Source organism: Raphanus sativus, chromosome 3 (genome assembly GCF_000801105.2).
Source record: "Raphanus sativus cultivar WK10039 chromosome 3, ASM80110v3, whole genome shotgun sequence".
Classification (NCBI taxonomy): domain Eukaryota; kingdom Viridiplantae; phylum Streptophyta; class Magnoliopsida; order Brassicales; family Brassicaceae; genus Raphanus; species Raphanus sativus.
This window is the reverse complement of record NC_079513.1, coordinates 27058036-27082850: the sequence shown is the minus strand read 5'-3', so window position 1 is coordinate 27082850 and position 24815 is coordinate 27058036. Positions and strand designations below refer to the sequence as shown.

The 24815-nt window shown below is 38.3% G+C and overlaps 8 protein-coding genes across 10 annotated transcripts; 4 read left to right on the top strand and 4 right to left on the bottom strand.

The window, feature by feature from the left end:
- Positions 1-66: 66 nt before the first annotated feature.
- LOC108847485 (uncharacterized) lies at positions 67-3066 on the top strand. Of its 2 annotated transcripts, XM_018620730.2 has the most exons (5): positions 67-250; positions 403-489; positions 942-1216; positions 1307-1796; positions 1868-3066. In XM_018620730.2, the coding sequence occupies exons 3-5, from the start codon at positions 974-976 to the stop codon at positions 2761-2763; spliced, it is 1629 nt and encodes a 542-aa protein (XP_018476232.2). In that variant the 5' UTR covers positions 67-250; positions 403-489; positions 942-973; the 3' UTR covers positions 2764-3066. The 2 variants fall into 2 exon arrangements, with proteins under 2 accessions (XP_018476232.2, XP_018476233.2); XM_018620731.2 differs by lacking the exon at positions 403-489.
- Positions 3067-3281: 215 nt separating this feature from the next.
- LOC108847486 (26S proteasome non-ATPase regulatory subunit 7 homolog A-like) lies at positions 3282-5769 on the bottom strand. Of its 2 annotated transcripts, none has more exons than XM_018620732.2 (8): positions 5500-5769; positions 5185-5277; positions 5027-5111; positions 4777-4925; positions 4596-4689; positions 3953-4096; positions 3686-3865; positions 3282-3571 (listed from the first exon to the last, which is right to left on the bottom strand). In XM_018620732.2, exons 1-8 carry the CDS (start codon positions 5684-5686, stop codon positions 3556-3558), a joined length of 948 nt encoding a protein of 315 aa, XP_018476234.1. In that variant the 5' UTR covers positions 5687-5769; the 3' UTR covers positions 3282-3555. The 2 variants fall into 2 exon arrangements, with proteins under 2 accessions (XP_018476234.1, XP_018476235.1); XM_018620733.2 differs by having other exon boundaries at positions 4596-4686.
- A 629-nt stretch (positions 5770-6398) lies between these two features.
- LOC108847487 (uncharacterized) lies at positions 6399-7649 on the top strand. Its single transcript, XM_018620734.2, has 2 exons — positions 6399-6717; positions 6812-7649. Exons 1-2 carry the CDS (start codon positions 6685-6687, stop codon positions 7328-7330), a joined length of 552 nt encoding a protein of 183 aa, XP_018476236.1. The 5' UTR covers positions 6399-6684; the 3' UTR covers positions 7331-7649.
- Positions 7650-7730: 81 nt separating this feature from the next.
- LOC108847484 (uncharacterized) lies at positions 7731-14802 on the bottom strand. The gene is given in 25 exon segments (XM_018620729.2): positions 7731-7995; positions 8097-8278; positions 8408-8487; positions 8615-8760; positions 8856-8958; positions 9047-9234; positions 9309-9620; positions 9871-9948; positions 10025-10168; positions 10256-10417; positions 10576-10674; positions 10754-10819; positions 10931-11041; positions 11138-11239; positions 11414-11616; positions 11718-11789; positions 11924-12095; positions 12390-12449; positions 12611-12701; positions 12779-12814; positions 12903-12976; positions 13197-13372; positions 13641-13773; positions 13850-14209; positions 14290-14802. Coding segments are annotated over 25 exon segments (3774 nt in total). The 3' UTR covers positions 7731-7884.
- A 609-nt stretch (positions 14803-15411) lies between these two features.
- On the top strand, positions 15412-16523 carry LOC108846488 (TATA-box-binding protein 1). Its single transcript, XM_018619717.2, has 2 exons — positions 15412-15546; positions 15633-16523. The coding sequence occupies exon 2, from the start codon at positions 15681-15683 to the stop codon at positions 16359-16361; it is 681 nt and encodes a 226-aa protein (XP_018475219.2). The 5' UTR covers positions 15412-15546; positions 15633-15680; the 3' UTR covers positions 16362-16523.
- Positions 16524-16658: 135 nt separating this feature from the next.
- Positions 16659-18763, bottom strand: LOC108845888 (uncharacterized). Its single transcript, XM_018619086.2, has 2 exons — positions 18375-18763; positions 16659-18026 (listed from the first exon to the last, which is right to left on the bottom strand). Exon 2 carries the CDS (start codon positions 18015-18017, stop codon positions 16821-16823), a length of 1197 nt encoding a protein of 398 aa, XP_018474588.2. The 5' UTR covers positions 18018-18026; positions 18375-18763; the 3' UTR covers positions 16659-16820.
- A 1161-nt stretch (positions 18764-19924) lies between these two features.
- On the top strand, positions 19925-21560 carry LOC108848083 (uncharacterized acetyltransferase At3g50280). The gene has a single exon (XM_057005497.1). It carries the CDS (start codon positions 20012-20014, stop codon positions 21389-21391), a length of 1380 nt encoding a protein of 459 aa, XP_056861477.1. The 5' UTR covers positions 19925-20011; the 3' UTR covers positions 21392-21560.
- A 113-nt stretch (positions 21561-21673) lies between these two features.
- On the bottom strand, positions 21674-24426 carry LOC108848084 (uncharacterized). Its single transcript, XM_018621494.2, has 8 exons — positions 24268-24426; positions 23828-23970; positions 23679-23738; positions 23484-23586; positions 22805-23390; positions 22602-22722; positions 22365-22532; positions 21674-22282 (listed from the first exon to the last, which is right to left on the bottom strand). Exons 2-8 carry the CDS (start codon positions 23948-23950, stop codon positions 22220-22222), a joined length of 1224 nt encoding a protein of 407 aa, XP_018476996.2. The 5' UTR covers positions 23951-23970; positions 24268-24426; the 3' UTR covers positions 21674-22219.
- Positions 24427-24815: the final 389 nt, after the last annotated feature.

The following is a 24815-nucleotide window of genomic DNA, read 5'->3' as shown; positions in this document are numbered from 1 at the left end:
GATCTAAATCTTATTTTAGTAATAGTTTTTTTAATTTTTTTTTTTAAATGTACGAAAAGAGAATAATTTTCAGAGACTTGGAGAGAGAGAGAGAGACATTAAAGGTGAGAAAAGGACAAAGAGGAAGAAGAATCAGAAGAAGACGGAAAGGTAGTAGGGAAAACAAAGACTTTAAAAAACCTTTCTCTTTTGTTGTTGGAGTGTTCTTTTCTCGCAGAAGGTCTCATGTCTTCCATGTTTCGCTTCTTCTGTAAGTTTTCTCTGCTTTGTTTGTTTTTTTCCTGGAAAAATACATAATACATGCTCTTTTTGTGTTGTATTCGTACTTTCTCTCTTTTTTTTTTTTGCATTTTCCCGAGAAAATAAAAAAAGAAGCTCCTTTTTTCTTCTCTGTTTTCTCAGGCAGCTTCCTGAAGTAAAGTAAAGAAGATTGAGTCGAATCTCAGAGGAATAAAAAACTGTTCATTTGTCCTTTTTATTGTTATAAAGGTAGATCCTTTCTCTCTCGTTTTGATTTTTTTTTTATTTGTTTTCACTTTAACTATAATAAGGTTTCTGAGTTTATTCCTCTGCTCTGCTTCCTCAGTCTCCTATGAATCTTACTCTCTCAAGTTTTCGCCTTTTTTGCTTACTTCTTCTCATGTGTTTACTTTGTCTTAGCTCGTTAGTTGCTGCTTTTAGAAAAAGCTTATCTTCAAACCACTTTTTGAGTCTTTTGAAAAGCAAAACGAAAGAGAAGAAAAAAGTGATGCTAATTGTTTTTTTTTTAAGATCTTTAGGGGCAGCTTTTGGTATAGTTTTTCTTAAACTCATCCTCCACATGTTTTACTTGCAAACTCTATTGGCGAATAGATTTTAATCAATGATGCCTTTGTGTTGTGAAAATTCTTATTTACTTTATACATACAGAACTTCATAAGTTCTTCTTTCTTGGTGAACAGAGATCCTGCTTAAGAAGAAGAGTGTGAAGTGAATGAAAAGAATGCAGCACAACAGCTTTTTCCTGGGGTGCAATCACTTGAACCGTGACATTACTACAGATGCGAGAACCGGCTATCTTCTGTACCCTGTACAGGACATTGATGGAGGAGGACACGGATCAAATGTGAACGTTGATGATACATTGTCTTTACTGTTTGGTGGTATTTGTTTTAGACAGTTGAAGGAAACACTGAAGCACACCATGCTCGTGCACGAGTCTGTCTTTGAAAGCCAGGTTCGTTTTCTTTTCCTGATGAAAAAAATGCTTTCAGTCTCTTAGTCTCAGTAGTGTTTTCATGTTTTAAGAGTTTGATTCTTTCTTCAGATCCATGAGCTTCATCGTCTGTATCAGAGGCAGAAGGAACTGATGATGGAAATGGAGGGAAGTCGACAACAAGACGAGGAGGAGGCCTTGTACCTTAATTCTAGTGTCCCTAGCCCTACAACACACTGGATGAGCTCAAACGTCTCCATTTATCAAACTAGGAACTTTCCTTGTGAACAACAACAACACATGCCTAATCAAACTGAAGCTGTAAGTGATGTTAAGAAGCCTGAGAAGCTGGTCTTGGATCTGGAGTTACCGGTTCTTGAGTGTCATGATGGAGGTGAGGAAGAGACGAGTTTGATGAATGGTCAAGTCCATGAAGTTGCAAACTCTCTGGAATCAGGTAGCAAGTCGAATAAGCTGCAGTTTGATTTGAATGAACCAGCCGAGATAGAGGAACACTACGAGTTCACTAGTCCAGTTTCATCGGTTGAGTCTGATAAAAAGAATGAGGGAGAAGGTTCCTGCTGGATGTATGAAGCTCAAGGTATCATTATGTTTTGTACATATTCATTGAAGCTTTAGTTGATCTTACACTACTACTTCCTTTTTGAGCAGGTATTGGAATTGACTTGAACTTGTTTCCCCTTTCATCTGAAGAGGAAGTATGTATTGTGAAGAAGCTTGGAGAAGAGAAACCTCAAGAGTGTTTATCAGAGAAGTCGCGAGCGTTGGTTCAAGCGCTACCATGTTTAAACAGCACTCTACTTATGAACAAGCCACATGACTCATACAAGCCAAGGAAGAAAAAGAAGAAGGTGAAACTTGGTCCAGTCAACAAAGCTTTCAAAGGCTCAGATCTTGACCTGCACGCGAGTGCTCAAGATAAAGGGAGTTCTAGTTCTGTAAGAAAACAGAGTAAAGCAGTTGCTAAGAAGAAACGGAAGAAGAGCAGAAGGCTATGTTTTGTTAAAGAGAGGAATCATGGAGAGATATCTGCAGCTGAGGCTATGGTTGATATGTCTAGAAAGTCTGATCGTGAAGCCTCTGAGTTTATCACTTCTTCCTTGAGCAAGAATCTACATCTGTTGGCTGAGGTTTCTTCTTTAGCTGTTGGAGGCTACGAGTTAGACTATACTGATGCCACGACACTGCAACTAACAGAGATGAATCTGGAGGACCGCAAGACAACTCTGAGATCGAATACTGCAGACAACAAAACAGCAGTCTCCAGCATTGTCCTTAAAAAGCAGAAGAGGAGGAGCTATGACAAAGATAACCAGCTCCACACATTTTCAGAATGCGAAGCCAACGAGGAGGATCTGCAGGTGAAGGTAGATGAAGTCTCTGACCAAGAAGGGGACTGTGAGTTCTTCCCAAAGAAGAAGAAGAGAAGAAGCTCTCCTCTTAAACGGATAGAGGATTTAACTTGGGGAGCCAGGAGTAAGCGAAGACTAGGCTCTAGAATTCCTGCTACTGATTTTCAACATATGATCATCAACCAAATAGTATAGGTATAAGCCAAACTAAAGAAGGTGGCTACAATACTTACTTACCATACTTTGCTTTATGCTCTTGAGAGAATCAAGAATCTTATTGGAGATGGGTTTTTGCAACAAGACTACTAAAAGGAGAATCAAAGATCCCTAAACTTTTGAATATTTTGAGGGTATTTTTGGGGGTGGAGTTAGCTATATGACTCTAGTTCATCAAAAGATAATGACTGTGTTTAAAATAGAGTTGGTGCTCAAGAAATTGTATACATAGATTACTTTTCATTACGAGTTAGTTCACAGATTCCAAAACGAGTTCAACAACTTCATTTCCAAGAATCCATACGAATCATAAACACCAGTGACACAATGCCTGTGGAGGGTTAACCATCGTTTAAATCATGTTCACTCCTTAGATTTTAACCATATCGTTTCTGAATCTTTGAAACTAGTGACATTGATTCTTCTCTTGATATTGAAAAACAGTGGGGGAATCATTTTGTTTCTTTGGTCATACAGAAAAGTTGCAACTCGCCAAATAATTTGTAATATAAGATTCTCCTCGCATTCCTTGATTGCATAATTTTTTTTTTTTTTAAATGTTACTACAGTAGGTACTAATCAAAGGATATTTCACAACAAGCAATGATCAAAGTGTCAGATGATGAAGATGCATGATTTAGGATAGTAAAGATCCAGACATATGATCTTATGCTAGAAAGATAGCTAAAAACCAGGAGTCTAAAATGCAGAAATAAAAGAAAATAGACAATGTAGAGAGTGTCTACAAGGGAGACAATGTATGGTAAAAATCTATCCTCCCAAGCCGCTGCAGAAACAAAGGAAAATAGACAATGTAGAGAGTGTCAACAAGGAAGACAGGAAAACGAAAAACAAAAAGTATTGACTGTGAGCTGAGAGTGAAGCTGGGAGAAGCGGCTACCTGGATTGCATCCTGGCAACGAAACGAAGTGCATATTCTTGAGCACTCATACCAGCAGCCATCTCTGGAACCTCAGGTGGCAAAAGCTCCACAGAAAGAATCCATCCTCCCATATCAGTTCCGTCGAGAGCCAATGCATTCTCCGCTGCACCTTCACCGCCAAGAATCACAGTAGTCCGTCTATAAAAAAAACAGACAATTTGTTAGCAATAATGAAAAAGTTTTAAATTAAAAAAGAAAGTTACAGTAAAGAAATGTGAAACAAACCTGCCGGTAATGGCATTGGTGACCGGGTGTCTCGGTACCCGAATGTTCTTCACAGAACCACAAGACTGAAAAAGCTCATCCAATTGGCCAACAAGGACAAGCGTATCAAGCGAAGTGTCATATCCTGAAACGCTTATCCTAGTCCTATATCATCAATAGCAATATTTATTATTATTTTGTAACATTTTTAAGTAATATGAAGCTTTAAATATAAAATTTAGAGTTTAAAAATATTTTGTGTTAATTATTACTAGTTTAATTTAAGTTATTTTGTAAATATTTAGATATATATATATATATATATATATATATATATGACAAATATTTGATTAATTTGAGTGAGTTTGAGTACATCATGTATTTTTCAGAGTCTAAATACCCGAATCCGACAAGACTCGACCTGGAACCGAAAAATTATGGGTATTTTATAGGTTTTAAAATTATAGACCGGAACCGATCCGGATCTGACAAGACCCGACCCGGATTCGACCCAAAAAATTATAAATACCTATATGGGTTTAAACTTCCAGGACCCGAAGGACCCGGATCCGATAGGACCCGACCTTAGGACCCGGATACCCAGGCCTAAATCTTCATATAATAAGATATAAAAAGAATTTGAGAAAAGAAAAAGAAATCTTACTGGCTTCGGATACACTCGTAGTAATTTGCGATGCTACTAACATGGTCGTTATCCCCACCCGGAGTCAACTCAGTCACCAGGATGCTCCTGCCTGCTAGAAATCAAGAATAACATGTACGTGTGAGAAGACATCTTGCTCAGATACAATAACAAAACAAGGATTTTATCATTTTGGACATACCGATATGATCGATTTGAGGAGGAGCAATTTCTGAAGACACATGGACGAAGGCTTCATTCACTGCATAGTAAGCTTTTGTGGGAATGTCAAGTATTCGAGGCACGATGGCAATAGTGACAAACACAACTGGATTGAGAACACAGCTGCAGCTGCAGTAGTAAAACAAAAGTTCTTTAATTGAAAGTAAAACTTAAATCAGACCAGTCAACAGAACATAAGAGTGGTGATATGAATTGAGCTAGAAACTAACCTCCTAAAGATAGAAGTGTGAACAGCCAAATCATTTACTCTGAGTTCAGGGCATGTGCTGTACCAACCGACCACATCCTCCTTGCCTGAAAAAGAGTTTACTTTTTTGTCAAAAACATGATCATATATAATCTTAAGCTACAGGTTTCTGAGAAGTACCGTTAAGGCCCTTGAACATGCGCAACATGTACTCATGGTGGTTGCGATCAAAAGACCAGATACTTGGGTCTTTGTCATCCTCCTCGAAGGGCACTACAAATAAATATAACACATGTCAAACAAGTCATATGCAAGCAACAGATAGGTTCTATTGACAGTGTCCAGAGATAAGCATCTATGCAAACTCAAATACAACCTAAAAAGATATTTTTTTTCCTAAAACCCTAATTGCTGCATACATACATGATACATCTAGATAGAACCCTAATGTGCATAAAAGGCAGTGAGATCGAAGATAGGGAGAGGAAGGCAAACCTGCGTAGCTGTTGGTGACACCAACGATACCACGGGAGCTACTGCCGAGAAGAACACCGACAACACGCTTTCCCGAGGCCCCAGCCATGCGGTTGTGATTGTCGACGATATTACGCAAGACGAGTGGATGAACGACCACCTTCTCGATCGTCCTTGCTGATATCTGCTGCGTGTTTATCGCATCCATTGTTTGGAAAATTAGTCTCGCTCTTAGTAACTCGATTTCTCCGCGGACCGACCTTCAAGTTTGCTTCTTCTTCACGAAAACTCCTCTGCCCTACTTATATTCTCTAATTTCTTTTTATATCTGTCGGTTTTGTAATACGTTAACGGGCTTATTATATCTTTTCATTCACTTTGATATAATTTTCTTGGATTTTAATTCAGGTTCGGTTATAAATTCGGTTCAATTCTATTAAACCATTTTTAAGGTGATCACTGATCAATTAGTTAGGCTTTCCAGTAAAAAAATTGTTACAGAATTTTATCAATCTTAACCAAACTTACAGATCAAACTAACCGAGATTAATTCAAAATCCACATTTTTTTTTTTACCAAAACCAATTTTTATAGAATTTTTGTAAACAAACTAACTAACTGAATTCTAAACTCAATTGATTTTGGTCTAGTTTAAATTGTGACAGATTTTACTAACCAAATTTATCAAAAAACCACTGAATAACCCAGGGAAAGCAACTTTGGTATAGTTTTATTTCCGCTTATCTTCAACTTATCTTTTAGAAAGCAACTTTGGTATAGTTTTTTTTTTGCTTTAAAACTTATCCTTTTTACTTGTGAACTCTGTTGGTAAAGAGATGATGAGTCAAAAGAACATTTGATGATGATGCCTTTTGTGTTGGGAAAACTATTATTCTATTCTTACAAAGTTTGACTTATTCCTCTTTCTTGCTTGGTGATGAACAGAGATCTTGTTTGGGAGAGAGTGCAGTGAATGAAAAATAATGCAGCACAACAGCTTTTTCCCGGGTTGCAATTACTTAAACCGTGTGACATTACTACTACTGATGCAAGAACCGGCTATCGTTTGTATCCTGTACAAGACATTGATTCGGTCTTAACCAATGGAGGACACGGATCATCAGATGTGAATGTTGATGATACATTCTCCCTCTACTGTTTGGTGGAATTTGTTTCAGACAGTTGAAGGAAACACTGAAGCACACCATGCTTGTGCATGAATCCGTCTTTGAAAGCCAGGTTCGCTAATGGCTTCAGTCATTCTTGTCTGAGTTGTCTCATGATGTTTCACCATGTTTAATTAGTTTGCTTCTTTGTTTCTCGCATTTCAAAGATCCACGAGCTTCATCGTCTGTATCAAAGGCAGAAGGAACTGATGATGGAAATGGAGGGAAGTCGACAACAAGACGAGGAGGAGGCCTTGTACCTTAATTCTAGTGTCCCTAGCCCTACAACACACTGGATGAGCTCAAGCGTCTCCATTTATCAAACTAGGAACTTTCCTTGTGAACAACAACTCATGCCTAATCAACTGACAGAGATGAATCTGGAGGATCATCACAAGACAGCAGTCTCCAGCATTGTCCTTAAAAAGCAGAAGAGGAGGAGCTATGTCAAGGGGAAACGCAAAAGTGACCACCAACATATATTTTCAGAATGCGAAGCCAAGGAGGATCTGCAGGTAAAGTTAGATGAAGTTTCTGACCAAGAAGGGGACTGCATGGTAGTCCTCAAGAAGAACAGAAGAAGCAAACCGATAGAGGCTTTCACTTGGGGAGCCAAGAGCAAGCGAAGAAGACGAGGCTCTAGAATTCCTGCTCTTGATTTTCAGCCTATGATCATCGACCAATAGTATAATAAGCAAAACTAAAGAGGTGACTACAATACTTACCATACTTTGCTTTATGCTCTTGAGAGAATCAAGAATCTTATTGGAGATGGAGTTTTGCAACAAGTCTACAAAGGAGAATCAAAGATCCCTAAACTTTTTGAGGGTATTTCTTGGGGGTCGAGCTAGCTTTATATCTAGTTCATCAAAAGAAGATAATGACTGTGTTTAAACAATAGTTGGTGCTCAAGAAATTGTGTACATAGTTGAGCAGAGCCAACTCGAAGTTCATTACTTTACCTTACGAGTTATTAGTTCACAGATTCCAAAACGAGTCCCATAACTTCATTTCCATGAATCCATCCACACACATTATGTCCACTCCTAATATTTAACCATATTGTTTCCGAATCTCTGACACAAGTGACATTGATTCTCTTAATATATTGAAAACAAGGGAATCATTTTGTTTCTTTGGTCGGTCATACAGCGATACAAACACCTTTGCTTTGCATATCAAACTCTTTTAAAACTCATTACAGTTTCTTCTCTACAAAATTGACAACTCAAGTCGAGTTTTACGAGTCAGGATTGATTTTCTGATCTATGGAGTACGAACTGCCTGGAACTTCAACTAGAAGCTCATCGTCTTCCTCTTCCTCGATCACAGAAACCGAACAATCAGTCTCCTGCAAAAAAACAAATAGAGCAAACGTTCAATTGATCAATTATAACTCATAAGACTGATGTATGCTACACAATGAGTCTTGCAGAGTATTGTACAACATACCGTTTTGTTATCGTTAGCCGAGAGTTTTGTTTTCTTTGGAATGTTTCTGAGTTCTTTTAAAGTGGCTTTGAGTTGCTTCCTGGCTTTTGACCGTATTATTTTGCGTTCTGCGCACTGAGCTGCGGTGACATCGGCATGACAAGCCACACAAAGCGTCCGCATGTTCTCTAGCCGGCACTCACCTACGAGTGATACAAATTCAAGAAAACTTAATCGGTGAGTTGAATGTTTATATGAAATCATGTATATGAGACATTGTTAAGAATGATGTTTCTATCGTGAGTGGCTAAGAGTAAAAGGTTGCGACTCACCTCCACCTCGGTAGACTGGAATAATGTGATCCGCATGCCACGCATTTCCCTCGGCTGGATCATTAACCAGGGTCTCGAGCCTTTGTCATTAGAGGTGAAAATAAAGAAATTAAATTTCATACTATATCTCCAAATGCAATAATTAAACAACTTTTGATATTCATATAAAGAGAAGTGTAAACCAAAAGTTCGGGGGAAATTGCTTACAAGTTCTTCCGGGAAAACAAGACTGGAGCAACTTTGTTTATGTATTCACGCCGTTTTTCCAGCGGTAAAGGCTTTATATATCTGACAAGTTGGTGGCAATCTAAGTTGCAGTTTGTGCAAACTCCATGTTCTATCTGAAAAAGTTCCTGAGATTTGAAAACTTACACCTCTTAGTGATGCATTAAAGGAGCAAATGAAATGAAAACTTCCCAGCCATAACATAATGAAAGAGTTGTCAAACCTGGCGAATATATCTACTGCTTGTTCTTGTCCGGTAATCTTCATAGCATTCAAGATCACAGAAAAGATCCTCAAAATACTCAGGCTCTTTGGCGTTGCTTCCCCTAAAACAAAACAAAATATATAGACTTGATGATAGAACAGTGAGGAAAATAACAAACAGGAGTGAGAATACACAATGTTTTCACTCACTTGCATGGCTTTTGACAGAATTTACAGAGTGGTTCGTTGCTCATACTCCAAGCTTGGGTGTATTCTTTTTCTTTTCTTTGGTAACCACTTCGAAGGTTGACCTTTTTCCACACTGAATTTTGAGGTAAAGGAACACTGATCTCTGAAAAGGGTGTATTTCGTCTTTTGCTCCCTCCTCTGAGCAATCCCTGAGGAAAAAAAGAACTTAATAACTATATTGGAATCCAATATTAGGAAAACAAATTTTAGCTTAAAGATATACCTCACTGTTGTGACTAGTTCTTTCACTCAAGTAGCTCAACTCCAGTGATAAAGGTAGTTGCAAAGGCTTTCCAAGTAGTTTCCTCTTTTCGATTGGCCGTAATGCTTTCCACTCTTTCATAAACTCTAAAATAGCTCGAACATGAACTGGGTCATCCGTGAGGGATTCAGAAGTGTTGTCTTTATTGATGCATGGAGTTGAATTGCTTGCTTCAATCTCCTCTGGTCGGAAGTTCTGGAAATGAGGCCTTGGTCGTGGATCTTTCCCAGGAATGCAAGTATATAAATGAATTCTTCCAGTGTTCTGGCTCACCTGAAAGAATGTAAAAGACGATCCATATGGGTGTCAGCTCCAAACAAGTAGAGATGAACAATTTTGACAAATTTCACAACAGACGAATCAGATTGCAGCTTGGATCCAATAAACTTAGACAAGAGATCGAAAACTATGCAGTGAGTTCACCAAATTTGGCCTTCTTGACATGAACTATATTTCCTGACCAGCCAAGGCAACAATAATAACGGATAAAATAAGAAGAGCCGATGCAGACTTTAAACTTTACCTCAAATCGCAGAGAATCTACGAGCGGAAAAAAGGAACTGGATTCATTCTCTTTCAGAAGCCCATTATCAGCAATAAACTGCATCATATATAAACGTATTTATATTTTAGGACAAAGAAGAAAAGTAGACGTTTCATAAAGAATAAGTTCTTACATTTTCAGGCTGATGATTTTCTTGCTTTTCCCGGTCTAAAATAGTAGAAGAAATGGTGCCAGGAGACCTCTTCTTAGATCCGGAACCATTTTCAACAGAAGGACAAAAGATTTTTAATATGTCCAAATGAGAAATCATGTTGTCCTGTTCATCCAAAATAAAAAACAGTCAGCCGAAATTATCTTTATAAATGTCCAAATTGTTTGATCAACGACGAGTAAAGAGATAAACCTTGAGATCAATAGTATTTGATACATCTGTCTCAGACCCCAGATCTTCACAGCTTTCAACATTGTTGTCAGCTATTAGTCTATTGGTTTGTGATGGTTGTGCGTCAGGAGCTTCCCTTTCAATGCTTTCTTCAGCAGGCTTGAAAAGATGTGCTCTTTCGATCTGTCAAGAAATAAGTTTACCAAAAGTATTAATGGCCGTCATGTTCCCTATCAAGGACAAATTAAAGCCTAAGACATACGAATAAACCTCTACGAACATTTAATGGTAATGACAGCGAACTTAGAAATTATAGAAAAAAGCAGAGATTTGGGAGGTACTTCTATTTCAGTCTTGGCATCATATTTCCCATCAGTGGTAGATGAAATACGGTGTAACTTCTTGTTCAGATTTTGCCAATTTGATTCGTCCATAGTATCCTGCCACATAAGAGTCGTTAAAGTATAAGACATAGGAAAAACTTCAAGTGACAAATATAGCAGCAGCAAACGAGTTTACCTTTGCGCAAAAGATATAAACATTCACTGCGCTTGTTTGGCCTCGCCTATGTGCTCTATCCTCAGCCTTTAAAATGCAAACAGATGATTATGCAGCCTTACCTCATTTTGAAGAAATAATCTTGGGAACGAGATCCTGATTTTAAGAGGACCCCAAAACAAACAGTACAGGACATACCTGAAGCAACAGTGACGGTGTTTTAGGCAATTCCACAAACACAACATTTTGAGCTGCTGAAAAATCAAGTCCAACTCCCCCAGCTTCTACGCCAATTATTGCAACTTTCACCTTGAGGAGAAATACATAGTATAGGTCAAATACCGCACGTCCTAACAAGCCAGTCATGTAAAGAGACGATAAACATATACGAGATATTGTGCATACCTCACTAGAAAACTGAAATGACTGTACAGCCAATTGTCTATCTCTTGGCAAAGTCGTCCCATCAATGCGGACGAAACCAATGCCTTTATCACACATAAATTCCTGAGAAGCAAAAATCACAGCAAATCTTTTAAAAGCAAACTACTTGCTCATTAAATGTGATTGGAGCTGCATCATAATAATAACACGTTTAAAACCAGAAGCAAAACGAACGAGCAGGCAGAGATAAATTTCTGAATTCTCAAAGAGCTGTTAATGAGAATGAAGCATACTAACCTGAACTCCATCCAGAACCTTATGGTGATGTGCAAAAATGACCATCTTATTTGAACTTGTGTCTTCATTAATTTCTTCAGGGGTATAATCCAGTCCTCCTGATATAAGTGGATGTAGGGATAGCCATTCACGAACGGCAGAAAGCTTTGCAACACCAAGTTGTTGATAGGTGAGATTCCCGGATAGTTGATTATCTTTTTCACCTAATGCACAACAAAAAGAAAATGATTCAAAAAAGATTGTAAACATATGCATAAAGAATTATACCTCTGATATCCATAGAAAGAAAATAGTTTAAACATACAGTCAGGATCATCTGAGTCCACTTCGTTCACATCTCCATCTTTATTTGATACATGAGCCATTTGAGCTATACCTACAAAGACAGCTTGTGTTAACACGTTGGATGAACTACAGTGGTTAACTAAATCGTAAAACCGAAAAACCTGAGGCTGAAAGTACTGGTAAAATAAAATACCTTGAATAATACTCAACATCATGACCACGTACCTTTAGGTTCATGTGTGTTCTCTGTGACATCTGTTATAGCCGCATTTGGTTTATTAGCCTCACTGAGAATAGTCATTGCTAAAGCTATATCAGACTTCTTTAGCAGTATGGTTACAATTTGTCTACGTTTTGGGGGTAACTGTGTTAAAACATGCTGCTTCAGTCTTCTTATCTATATAACAAACGAAAAGGGATTTAACATCACATAGTTCTTCTCCAACGCAAAACACAATGCAAGAAGCTTTAATTAAACTGTGATCTGTGAAAGTTGGAAATATTTTCTCTCAAAAGTTTCAGTTAGAAATTTGTGTAATAAAGAAGTCTAGGAATACTTATAAGTTATAACAGAGACTTTAAAAATGGGTTGCACACTCAGTTCTTACTGAAGAAAAATCGATGAATAATCAAAGTTATATTCAATGAATAATCATTAATTCCAAACTGAAATCGATTAACCAGGACATACCATCACTGTTTGGTTTAGCAGTACGTTCAACTCCAGTAAGCGAGTACCCTTTGAAAAATCCTGAATCAATCAACATAGACAAAAAAAAAAGAATAACTAAGATAAAAGAACCATAGTTCATTTTAGGAAGGAAGCGACTAGAATAAAAAAAGTAAGTACGATAGCAACTGGGAGTATCTTGAACTTATAGTAGAAAATAATGACATAGAATCCATATCTACCTGGAAAATTTTCCCCTGTATACCTTTGACAAGCCCGACTTCACAATAGGTTTTCGCAAACTCATACTTGTTCTTTCCCAGCAAACCAGGCCTGGTGACAGAATCAGTGTTAGAAATATTAAAAGTAATGCGAAACCAAATTTAAATCAAAGTTTGCAGATGACTTGCCACAGCATGTTTATCTGATGGAAAATGTCAAAGGGCCTGTGGTCATCTAGGAAAAAAAAAGATTAATTACAAATTCGAAGCAAATATAAGATACTGATTTTACGAAAATTTTAATTTCCACAACCTCGATAAAGATGGAGTGCCTGACAAGAGCACTATGTGCTTAACCTTTTCAGCAACATCAAGAACTGTCTGTATCTGCAAAACATAGCCAAAAGTGTTTAGAACCTCATCAACCTTATATAAAGAGAATCAGATGTGAGGATGTTCTTGACATCTAAGAGAGAGTGTCACTGAATCATCTCTGTGTTAATCAAATGCAATTAAATTCAAGTAGGAAATCCTAAGGAAAAAAAGGACACGGGTAAGGTATGCTTACGAAACTCATTAGTGAGGAAAGCAAAGTTTAACAACATACCTCAGATGATTCTGAATTCTTCTTTGAACAACGTACGTGATGAGACTCATCTAGTATCAGGAGGGCCCATTCTCGCTCAAGCATGGTTTTCCGAAGACGCTGAAGCATCGTGTATGAGATAACCACAACTTTTGGCCATCTTGGTAAATAGGCAGGATTGTTCTGATGACCGAAAACTGGAACCAAAAAAGTATCATCAAACTCAAATTTACCTTATAAAAAGAGGATCAAACTAGAGGGGAAATGAGCAGAGTGGCTAACTCAACTAACGTAGCTAAAGTTCCTATCAAACTCAAATTTACTTAACAAGATAGCCAATTAACGGCTCTAGTAACTAATCTCGCTTTTGAGCTCCTATGGCTGATTAAACTAACGAAGTTAACAAGAGCAAGCCACAAGAAGCTTAAAAGAGAAAACATAGGCAATACAGTAAAGACTTTTTACCGAGATGTATATCAGAAGGCAAACAAAACGGCAACCAACGTTCCAACTCTTCAGCCCATGAGTAACGCAAAACCGCTGGACAGACAACAAGTATGGAACCCTCATTCATGAAGCACCCAGCAATAGAAATAGCCTAAAAAAAGGATTAAACTTTCAGATCACCACTTCACCAAAGATTAATTGCTTCACAAAACCAAACATTCATCAACCTGAAGCGTCTTTCCAAGCCCCATCTCATCAGCAATAAGACACCTACCACCTCTCCTCAAACCAAACCTCAGACCATCAAGCTGAAACGGCAGAAGCGAATCCACCAGTTTCCTCGGCAGGTTCCTGATCATCTCTTCGACCTTCTCCTCACTAAAATGCTCATGCGTACAAGGCTCCCATCTCCCGGAGACGAACGACCGAGAGAGCTTCTCAACGACGGCGAACGTGATCCAAGGTATCTCCTCGACTTCCACGGTCTTCGACCTTCGTAAGCTCCCCAAAACCGTGCTGTAATCTCTGATCTTGTAAACGCCAGCTTTGCCTCCGTCTTGGTTTTGAGTGTAGTGCGAAGGCATCGCCTGAAAAGAAGGTTAAAAAAAAATTAGTAAACCTCACAAAAATCAATGAGATTCGATTTGATTTTATCTCTTCTTATTACATCGGAGAGAATCTCGTTCAATTGACGAAGGCAATCTTGCTTTTCCGGGAACCGGAACCCTTTCGCTTGAACCGGCGTCACTGTAAACGAATCGGGAGAGCAGATCTCGAGCCTGGCGCGGAACTTCTCCGGTGGTATACTTGCGGTTAGCCCTGGGTCGGATTCGCGACTCCGATAAACGACGTCGTTTTCGCCGTCAAGCTTCCGGCATTTGGATAATCTGAAATCATGTGGTAGTCTGTGTGGGTTTTCTGAAGAATCATCATCAGACGAGGGCTTTCGTTTCTCCCCGAGCATGAATCGATTTGCTTCGTCCATTGGATTAGGTTGTGGGAAGTGAAGAGAAGAGAAGGGAAAGGAAGGGATACGTTTGAATTTTGAAACGTAAGAGCGAGCGAGCGAGCGAGCATGGAACAGAGAGGAAGAGCGGGTTGAGGAGACTCCACTCCACACGTGCCAAACTAATATAAGAAAAATTAATTCGGTTCACGAATGTAAGTTCTGGTACGACATTAAACCAATCAAACCGAAATCCCAGTTTCAAGAACGTTTTAACTTTGAGTAATCTGGGCTTGGATTTTGATCCGAGCCCAGTTTCAGTTTCACGTTTGATTATCAATTTGGTTCAATTTTATAAATTTAAGAAAATTTTGGTTATCAATTCGGATCATCATCACTATTTTGCTACTTTTTTATCGAATCAATAAATTCTGGCTATTTTATTAAAATGCACCTAATGTCTAATTGCTTGAACTCACTAGAAATTTGAAAAAAAAAAAATATATCGTGAAACACCCAATAATGTGGCTAAAATTCGATTAAGCTTTGTCAAATTTCGTTGGAGGTTTTCCCGTACATCAGTCATTCAGTTGCATACTAGAGAATCGTTAAAATAAAGTCATATATATGCATAATTTTTCGTTGGAATAAAAAGTATTTGCTTAATGAATTTGACATATATGTTCATTGTTCAGTATATATTTATTAGAAAAAAGGAAAATCAGTTTATAAAAAAGGAAAAACTCTTTTGAATTTGACATAATGTGACGAGGTTATTAGAAAAAAAGGAAAATCAGTTTATAAAAAAGGAAAAACTCTTGATTACCCTGAAACACCCTCGGTCTTACGAAGACGGTCTATATATAGGTGTATACGACTTTATAAGGTTCCAATTCCAAAACCCAAGTCGGTGGCCTCTCTCACAGATCAAAAATCTCTCCGAGCTTAAGCGAGAGAACGAAACCAGTCTCCTTTTTTGTAAACACTAATCTCCCCTGTTATCAAATATTTGTCTTAAAAAGCTTCATCGTTTCTAATCTTTTCTGTTTCTACGAAAACCCTAGATCTCGTGTAGGAACCAAGACATTGAATTTTGAATTTGATCTTGGAGAATGAGTGATCAAGATTTCGAAGGGAGTAGTGAACCAGTGGACCTTATCAATCATCCGTCAGGGATCGTTCCCACTCTTCAGAACATCGTTTCTACAGTTAACTTGGACTGCAAGCTTGACCTAAAGGCGATAGCTTTGCAAGCACGGAACGCCGAATATAACCCTAAACGTTTTGCCGCTGTGATCATGAGGATAAGGGAACCAAAGACCACGGCGTTGATCTTCGCCTCGGGGAGGATGGTCTGCACTGGAGCCAAGACGGAAGACTCCTCCAAGCTGGCTGCTAGGAAGTACGCCAGGATAATTCAGAAACTTGGGTTCGAAGCAAAGTTCAAAGACTTCAAGATTCAAAACATCGTAGCTTCTTGTGATGTGAAGTTTCCTATAAGGCTTGAAGGCCTTGCTTGCTATCACCACGCTTTCGCAAGTTACGAGCCGGAGATATTTCCAGGACTGATTTATAGGATCAGAGGGAGAGGAGAGGATAAAGAGAGTAAAGGAGCACAGGTTGTGAAAAAAAAAAAGAAAAGAAAAGAGAGTAAAGGAGCACAGGTTGTGATGCTAATCTTTGTGTCTGGGAAGATAGTTATCACTGGAGCCAAGAAGAGAGAGGAGACCTACAAGGCCTTTGAGAATATATACCCGGTCCTCACTCAGTTCCAGAAGAAGTTCAGGAGGTAGGCCAAGCTCGGATCTTGGAGCTGTGTGTGGTCTTTTGTCCCCTTGGATTGCTAAGCTTGCTTCGATTTTCTTTTTTTTTCGTTTAACGAGTATTGATTTTGATGTTTGGGATATGAGAAAGATCAGTATATTCATATTATTACAAGAAAAATATCTTTGAAAGTCTTATAATCCATCTAAGGCATAGTAGTCTTGTAGCATGCTTATATATTCTACTACAGATAATCAAGTAACAAACACGTTGCTCAACTGTATGCATCGGTAGCAATGTGGTTCCATGTTCTAACACATGCATAATATGAGAAAACTCTTATTTCTTAAGTATGTAACGTTTGGTATCAACAGTATGTAATAGGATTAAATGATTTTTTTAGATATTTTACACGATATATATATATAGTCTTTTTGAATGATTCCCAAGTTTTCAAAAATCTATTATGTGTGTATTGTTTTTCATCCTCAATAACTCACCTTTGGAATCATCTCAGAAGATGTGGACTTGTTGTGAATCTTCTTCTTCAGCAGAGATGTTTTATCATTATCTTGAAGAGAGATTACAGTTTCAAAAGCACCAACCAATGCTTTAACCCTACTACTCTTCCTCTCTTCTCCAAGCTTATTCACACTCTCTTCAATCACATTATTGAAAAGTGCCTGCACTTTCTTCTTCTCTTCCACTTTTGTATGCCTCAAAACAACCTTCTCTCGTTTACCTTCACCACTGTTATTATAACTCATCTTCCCGACATCTTCTCCTTTATCTTTCAGGTTCTTCTTCTTCTTGTTCACATCGCTTATTAGTTTTGGTTCTTGAACAACCCTCTTCTTGAACTTGATCGACGCCAGAGTGGGATCTTCTGCTTCCGGTTCAAGAACTTTCCCTTTCTTGAAACTCACCGGCCTAATAGGAGGAGGAGGAGGAGGAGGAGGAGGAGTAGTCTTTAAGCTAATCCTCTTCTTGCTTTCGAATATTTTGGCATTACCTACAAGTGTTGCAGAACAACTCTCTTTCTTCTCAGACAGACCAGTCTTGAGCCTTGAAACCCTCTTCTCCAATGCATCATCACTTCTAACAGGTTCATCAATCTTCGTCTTCTTCTCTTTGTCCTTTAGATTTTTCAGTACATCCTCTCTATAACTCTTGCTCACCTTCTTAACATCAACATTTGTCTTCTTGACCATTCTTACACCAGCAGCTGAATCACTAGGAGTGATATTACTACTCCTTGTTTCACTTCTCTTTGCACGTAAACCATCACAAGGTTTATTAACAGCCACACTAGCATCAGCAGCAGTAGCATCTCTTTTTGCAACATGCAAAGACTTCCACACCACACTCAAAGTCTCACCACCTTTCACCAAACCTCCTCCACCTTCAACGTTCTTGTTCTTTACCAGCTTCAACGGTTTGATCACCAACTCATCCTCACGCCTCTTCCCGTGTTTACATAGATCATGAGTCGAACTCGTTTGGTTCCCACGGTAACGGGTTTGACCCTGAGCTTTACCTCCTCGTTTATCTAACGCTCCAGTTGAGATCCGTCTCATATTCACACTACCATTGGATACTGCAGCTGGAGGAGGCAGAAGAACAGAGCAACAACTCTCATCAGGAATCATCTCTTTAACTTCTTGTGACAGATTCTCTTTGGACATTTATCAGAACTGCATAGAAGCAAAATACATGTTAACATTAGTACTGAAGGAAGAGAAGTTAAAGAAATCATTTTTTACAGTTTGGTTTTTTCTGATCATCAAAAGACAAATCGAGTGTACCACATCCAAACATATTAGAGAATGAAGAACCTAATCAACCAATATTACTATTATTTTTTGGTGTAAATGTTAAGATCCTATCTACCAGTATTGAGTGTTTGGTTCCATGAGATCAAGATTTACTGGAAATGTTAAACAAGAGAGAGTCTAGTAGATTTGGTATACGATCTCATGTTCTGATCATGATGATTGGATACAGTTACATATTCCTAAGATACAAGTAGGAAAGAGTTTTACCTTTAGATCACCAAACTCTCAGAAGATTAGAACAGAATATACTAAGAAACTGGAATATAAAATAATTAAAAACAATAATATAGTTTTGTGTAAAGTTGGTAGTAGCAGTTTCAGAGGAAACAAATAAAAGAAGAAGAATAAGAGAAGAAAAAATGATCAGAGAAAGAGAAGGAAGGAGAATCTTTTGGCTTTCATAATTTTTCAGTATTGGGATGATGGTAGTTATAATTTTTTTAAAAATGATATTAGTACAGATTAGTTTGCAAAAAAAGATGTTGGTACAGATTAAGAACCATGTGAATTTCAATACTCAAATCAATTGAATAACACATTTATTAGTCAAAATCTCATAATGTTTCAGACTCAACAAACAGAAAAAAAGAGAATATGGCAGAAAATTTAATTTTATTGATTTAATTAAACTCAAGATCGACATTATGATGTTAACAAGACAAGTTTTTAGATTAAATAAGTCCAAGTAGTAGTAGTCCATATTAATAATAGTGTAATCAAATTAATGTGCCTTTTGACATATTGAAGACATGAAACAAAGTCTTTTTGTATTTTTTCTAAAGAATGATGCTTTCTGTGATGGACTGACTATATTCTTTTGGTAGAAAATTTCCTGCAAGTCTACCCCAAGACAAACACTGTCCGTCGGACATTCGTTTTTTTAAAGCCTATAAACTATTAGAAAAATCGGGCCTATATATATTCGAGACCCAAAATTTTCATCTATATTGCGTAGCCCGTAAAGCATAAGTGAGTTGGAAATATATTAAGGATTTGCTTAAAAACAACAATTCAGGATATTCTTTTTTTGGTAGATATAGGATATTGTTTTTTTTAAAAGAAATATAGAATATTGTATATGAGGTCTTCTACCATGTTTTTTGTTTTGAAAAAGGACTTCTACCAAGTTCTTTAAAACTTATTCGATCTATTTCAATCCGCTGTTTAGAAATCCATATGTGTATGTTCTAATTGGATTGCAATTATCAGAGTTATTTTCACCTTTAAAATACTATTTTTTAAAGCAAAAGTAAATTAATTATATATAATTATTTTAAAATTTTATATATTCTAACTGCAAATGTTCTATTAAAATTTCCATATGAGAGCATAATAATTTTTTTTTTAGTTTTTACTAGTTAATAATAGTTTAGTTTTCTTTTATGATTTATTAGTTTTAGAATCTTTACTATTATAGCTTTTGACTCTCCCAAAAAGGTGATTCTTACAAATTTATATGTGTCCCATATATGTTACTTATTTTAATAATATTTATTAGACGACAAAAAAAGACATTGAAAGCTAATTGCCAACAAAATATAATTAGAGGTTCTGACAAAAAAAAGGATGGTATCTTTGTCACGACATGGCCAACAGGCCAAGTAGCACTTTCTACGTGTATCTGCGCTCCCATATGACGACTTGGCTTACGTAATACTCGTATGGCTTTAGAAGATAATCTTGTTAGAATTTTGTCCCACATATATAAATTTTCAAGTCACACCACAAAGCATATCTATATATGCTAGATATATATACACAGTCATTATAAGAAGAAAAATAGATATGCTAGTTGTTGTTATCTATATATAAGAAAAAGAAAACAAAGAAGCATTAAAGCAAAAATGGTTTCATCTTCATCTTCTACTTCTTCTTCTTCTGAAGTAAAGATTATCACAGAATGCTTCATCAAACCCAAAACCCACCCTGAAAAATCAAATGAGCCATACCATTTATCACCACTTGATCATCTCATGCTCTCATTCCAATACATCCAAAAGGGTCTTCTCTTTCTGAAACCATCTGATGATGCAACCAACCCAAAGGACTTCATGGAGACTTTGCTGCAAAGGCTTAAAGACTCTCTAGCAACAACACTCGTCCACTTCTACCCTCTCGCAGGTCGTCTCTCCACCTTGAAAACAGACATTCCAAGATCTTACTCGGTGTTTGTGGACTCTGACAACAGTCCCGGAGCTGGATTCATCCATGCCAAGACAGATCTAAGCGTATCAGACATTGTAGGGTCCTCACACGTTCCTTTGGTCGTTCAGTCTTTCTTTGACCATCACAAAGCAGTTGGTCTCGATGGTCAGAACATGAGTCTCGTATCGGTCAAGGTAACAGAGCTGGTGGACGGAGTGTTCATAGGATTGTCTATGAATCATTCAGTTGGAGATGGCAATACTTTCTGGAACTTCTTCAACTCTTGGTCCGAGATCTTCAACTCACAAGAAGAAGATGACGTTTGTCTCAAGAATCCTCAGATCTTTCGTGAAGCGTCTGGTCCTATCTGCAGGCTTCCTTACAGCCCGCTTGACGAGTCTATTAATCGATCCGAATCTCCGGTTTTGAAAGAGAGAATGTTCCATTTCTCATCAGAAGCAGTGAGTTCACTCAAATCAAAGGCCAATCAAGACTGCAGAACAACAACGACAATGATGATCTCTTCTCTGCAGTCACTAACCGCATTTATATGGAGAAGCATTACAAGAGCAAGGAGCTTATCAAACGATCAAGAAACCACTTGCAGGTTTGCAGTAGGAACTAGAACAAGATTGAATCCACCGTTGCCTACGAATCACTTCGGAGTTTACACATCTCTCGCAAGCACCACTGCCAAAACTGGTGAAGTATTGGAGAATGTGTTAGGATGGGCTGCTTCGAAGCTGCATCAAGCTGTAACAGAAAAAAGCGAGAATATCAGTTCCGAGCTCGAACAGTGGTTGAAGGCTCCTTTTTTTGTGCAGCCGGATAAGTTTTCTGAACCGAACCTAATTCACATGGGAAGCTCGCCGAGGTTTGACAAGTACGGGAGCGAGTTTGGGATGGGGAAAGCTGTTGCGGTTAGGAGCGGTTATAACAGTAAGCATGACGGGAAGGTGTCAGCTTACCCTGGGAGAGAAGGAGGTGGAAGCATTGTTTTGGAGGTCTGTCTTTTGCCAGAGTTTATGGAAGCTTTGGAATCAGATCAAGAGTTCATGTCACTCGTCTCTGATTCTTGATCCTATTCATATTTCTCAGACAACAGAAACTAAGGTTTCTTTGTTTGATAAGGTTGTTGTTGTTGTTGTTGTTGTTGTTGTCTGATTTTGATTTATTAATTGTCAAGATGGATACTGCAGTTGTTGGAGACAAATGTTTCAATTTTTTATTAAGATCAGAGTTGAAGTCTATATAGAAGCTCTGAGAAGATTTCATGACTTTAAGCAGCAAATTCATCAAGAGAGTAGAGAAGCTAACAAGTTTTGTTGTGAAGAGGCTACTTCGACATCGTCTTGAAGATGATCAAGTCCATTGTTTTGTCTGACAGAGTTTATGGAAGCTTTGGAAACAGATCAGGAGTTCATGTCTCTTTGTCTCTTCTTCTTCTTGATCCTATTACACCCACTTTGACTCGGTTTTAATAAGGTTTGTTAGTTATTATCTGATGAACCACTGTATTTATGAGTCAATAAGGTTTTTTCATAACAAATTTGTTTTCTCTTTGCCAAAACGAACAAAGAGTATATACACACATACACACTCTCGCAAAGAGGAGCCAAATAAGCACCTTCGTGCCACTTTACCTCTATGTTCCAAGCACATTTTGTACTCTAAAACGCTAAAAAGAAGTAAAATGAATCTCTAATTCTCCGAGACATTTAATCAAAGGTTTTAACTCTCACCTCTGTTTGTTCATCTCACTCCAGCCACCTTCAAAGTCTCAGGATTCCTGACCATACTGCGATTTTTCATCACCTTCCAAGCATACTCGAGCCGGAAAATCCATGGATTAGACTCATACATGTGAACATGGATGAACTGTGTAAAGCTATATACTTCAAAGCTCATCATAACCCGGAAAGAGGCAGCAACAACTCAGTGGAAGAGCGCTTGTTTGTCTCTCTCTTGATCTTTAACAACAGATGATAAATAAAGAACGGTTTAGATTCCTTCATGGTTTACTAAGAACAAGGCCAAAATATGCAATAATACCTGTGCTTCTAGTTCTGCAATTCTCTGTAATGACGCTTGCTCTATGCACACACGGCGTTTGCGTTCCTCGTCCACCAAACATGTCATCTTGTACCTTAGTTCAGCCATTTCTTGAGTAAGGTCTTCCGCTTCTTCCTTCGCCTTCAGTTTCTCCTCTTTCAGTTCCTCCTGCACATTACCAAAACTAGTTAGAATTTAACCCTATTGACAAAAGATAGCAAGTTTTTTCAAATGTACCTTCAGCCGCTTCACAAGATCTTCCTGCAGCTGCATCTGTTTCCCCATAGCCTCCGTTTTATCAATCGAAGATATATTCCGGGGGAGTTCTAGTTTCTTGATGATTGCATCGAAACATTCACTGTCAGACACAAAACCAACCAACCAACACTGTTAGTAACGGTGATGACACAAAAAGTTAGTCGTAATAAGCTGGAACTCACCGAACTTCACTGGACAGTGGAAACACATGGCTCAGCTCAGCGAAGAAGCCCTCTGCGTTTAGAGGTTGTTGTTCGTCTTTAGTACTTTGAAAAAACTCTTTGATACTCTTTTCAGAGGAGGCGATTATCTCTCTCAGCTCTTGGTTCTGCTTCTCAAAGTACTTGGCCTTTTCTTGCGCCTCTCGAGCCTGAGACTGAACCTCTTTGATTATTCCTTTCAAGTGATCTCTCTCTTGGATGCTTTCTTCTTCTTGGATTTTCACTGCGTCAACGAGTGCTTGCTCCAAGGCAGTTATATCAAGCTTCATGCTCTCTATTTCGCACAGGGATTCCAATGTTAAGGACGAGATGGTCTCCTCCAGTTTCTCCACAGAAAGAGACGAACACTGCAGCTCCGTCTCTTTGCTCTCCAGTTCTTGCATCAACAACAAATGCTCGGATTTAGACATACACAACTCCTCTCTCAAGAATCTAACTTCTTCTTCCAAGTTCCCTGATTCGGTCAGTTTCGACTCAAGACTGTGCACATGCTCTTTGAGGTAACTCACTTCCTTGCTTTTAAAAATCAGCTGATCTCGCAAGTAACCTAACGAGACAAAGGTATAATAGACGCTGAGAGTTGCTAGTTACAGAAAGAAACTAAATTGGCTAGGGCTCAGTTAGGGGAGTGAGTTTTTACCAATCTCTTTATAGCAATTCAACAACTCTATCTCCATGGTACGAATCCTTGCAGTGTCTTCTAGGAGAGATTCAGATAATGACTTTGAGTGGAGTTCCAATCTCTGTGGAGCAAAAGAGAAGATAAAATGTCTGAAAACACTTTCCCTCAAACGTACACAACATTAAACAAGAAGAAGAAGAAGAAGAGCTTAACTCTGACTAGTTCAATACTATGAGGTTTCGATTCTCTAAGCAAGTCCTTCTCTTTCCTTAGCTGCCAATAACAAAACCAAAGCAAAAACAAAGCTCAAAAACTTCATTGATCAAAGAGTGTATAGAGGGAGGAGAAGAAGGTTAACCAACCTCCATGCGTCTGGAACCAAACTGGAGAAGCTCATCAGCGTCAAAGGAGTTATCACTATCACCTCGGGAACTACATGCAGAGCTGCTGCTTCTTCCTGAGAAACTTCCCGAGCTACTCGACATTTAACCAACAGGAACTACAACTGCCCAAAAGGTAAATATATCATTAGCCTATATAGAGGAGAGACACTTCTGTCATTGTTTTTCTTTTTTTTTTCGTGTGTTCTAAACCCAAAATGTTAATTCAGATTATTAGACAAAAACAGCTAAAACTACGTCAACATCACAGTGATATGAAATGTTCCCTGATGGTTTCTTCTCGATTCAATCTGATGTAATTGTAGATATTCAATCTAAACAAGGAAAGGACACTAAATCGGAAAAAGACAAATCCTTTTTTTTTTTTTTTGGGCACAGAATCGAATCGGTAAAGGTTTTACCTTTTCTCAGATAATAGCGCCGACGACGACGAATTTGATCGGAGAAGGTAACCCTAAACTCTCGGAGATGATGATAATGATTGTCGATGTTTGAATTCGAGTTTCTTCAAAACGTTTTATGCAAAAGCCAAAGTTTGAGTAAAATGATGGATGATGAGGCTTCTCCCTGGCTGCTTCCCTTGTTTTTAAAACGATAAAACGGGTCGAATACGAATCGGGTCAGGTGGGTCCCCAAGCTTACCTTACCTACCTGTCTGTTAGCTCTTTCCTTTTTTTTTTTTCCGCCAATAGATTATATTAAATAAACGGGCCAAGCCCAAACAAACGGCCGAAGCCCAGTTACACTAAAATCCGCTACAGAACTCAAAAGCCAACGGGCTACACTAAAACAAGAGCAACAAGCCCACAGCCCAAGCAGTGCACAGAGAATCTAAAAACGGCCCACGGCCCAACCTTGAAACCCGCCCGACCCAGACCAGAAAGCGCGTCGAGGAGGTAACTCGCCACGTGGGGAGCTCTGCACCAAAAACGCGACACGCGTCTTCATC

Bases quoted from the DNA above. Each gene is read 5' to 3' on its own strand.
- LOC108847487 (XM_018620734.2), top strand. From the start codon at position 6,685: ATGCTTGTGCATGAATCCGTCTTTGAAAGCCAG. The intron at 6,718-6,811 runs GTTCGCTAATGG...CGCATTTCAAAG, and splicing joins AATCCGTCTTTGAAAGCCAG to ATCCACGAGCTTCATCGTCT.
- LOC108847485 (XM_018620731.2), top strand. From the start codon at position 974: ATGAAAAGAATGCAGCACAACAGCTTTTTCCTGGGGTGCAATCACTTG. The intron at 1,217-1,306 runs GTTCGTTTTCTT...TTCTTTCTTCAG, and splicing joins AGTCTGTCTTTGAAAGCCAG to ATCCATGAGCTTCATCGTCT. The intron at 1,797-1,867 runs GTATCATTATGT...CTTTTTGAGCAG, and splicing joins CTGGATGTATGAAGCTCAAG to GTATTGGAATTGACTTGAAC.
- LOC108846488 (XM_018619717.2), top strand. From the start codon at position 15,681: ATGAGTGATCAAGATTTCGAAGGGAGTAGTGAACCAGTGGACCTTATC.
- LOC108847486 (XM_018620732.2), bottom strand. From the start codon at position 5,686: ATGGATGCGATAAACACGCAGCAGATATCAGCAAGGACGATCGAGAAG. The intron at 5,278-5,499 runs GTTTGCCTTCCT...ATTTATTTGTAG, and splicing joins TGTCACCAACAGCTACGCAG to TGCCCTTCGAGGAGGATGAC. The intron at 3,866-3,952 runs GTTTGTTTCACA...TTTTTTTTATAG, and splicing joins ACCAATGCCATTACCGGCAG to ACGGACTACTGTGATTCTTG.
- LOC108848084 (XM_018621494.2), bottom strand. From the start codon at position 23,950: ATGTCGAGTAGCTCGGGAAGTTTCTCAGGAAGAAGCAGCAGCTCTGCA. The intron at 22,723-22,804 runs GTGAGTTCCAGC...TGTGTCTGACAG, and splicing joins CCACTGTCCAGTGAAGTTCG to TGAATGTTTCGATGCAATCA. The intron at 22,283-22,364 runs GTATTATTGCAT...CTGTTGTTAAAG, and splicing joins TTGCAGAACTAGAAGCACAG to ATCAAGAGAGAGACAAACAA.
- LOC108845888 (XM_018619086.2), bottom strand. From the start codon at position 18,017: ATGTCCAAAGAGAATCTGTCACAAGAAGTTAAAGAGATGATTCCTGAT.
- LOC108848083 (XM_057005497.1), top strand. From the start codon at position 20,012: ATGGTTTCATCTTCATCTTCTACTTCTTCTTCTTCTGAAGTAAAGATT.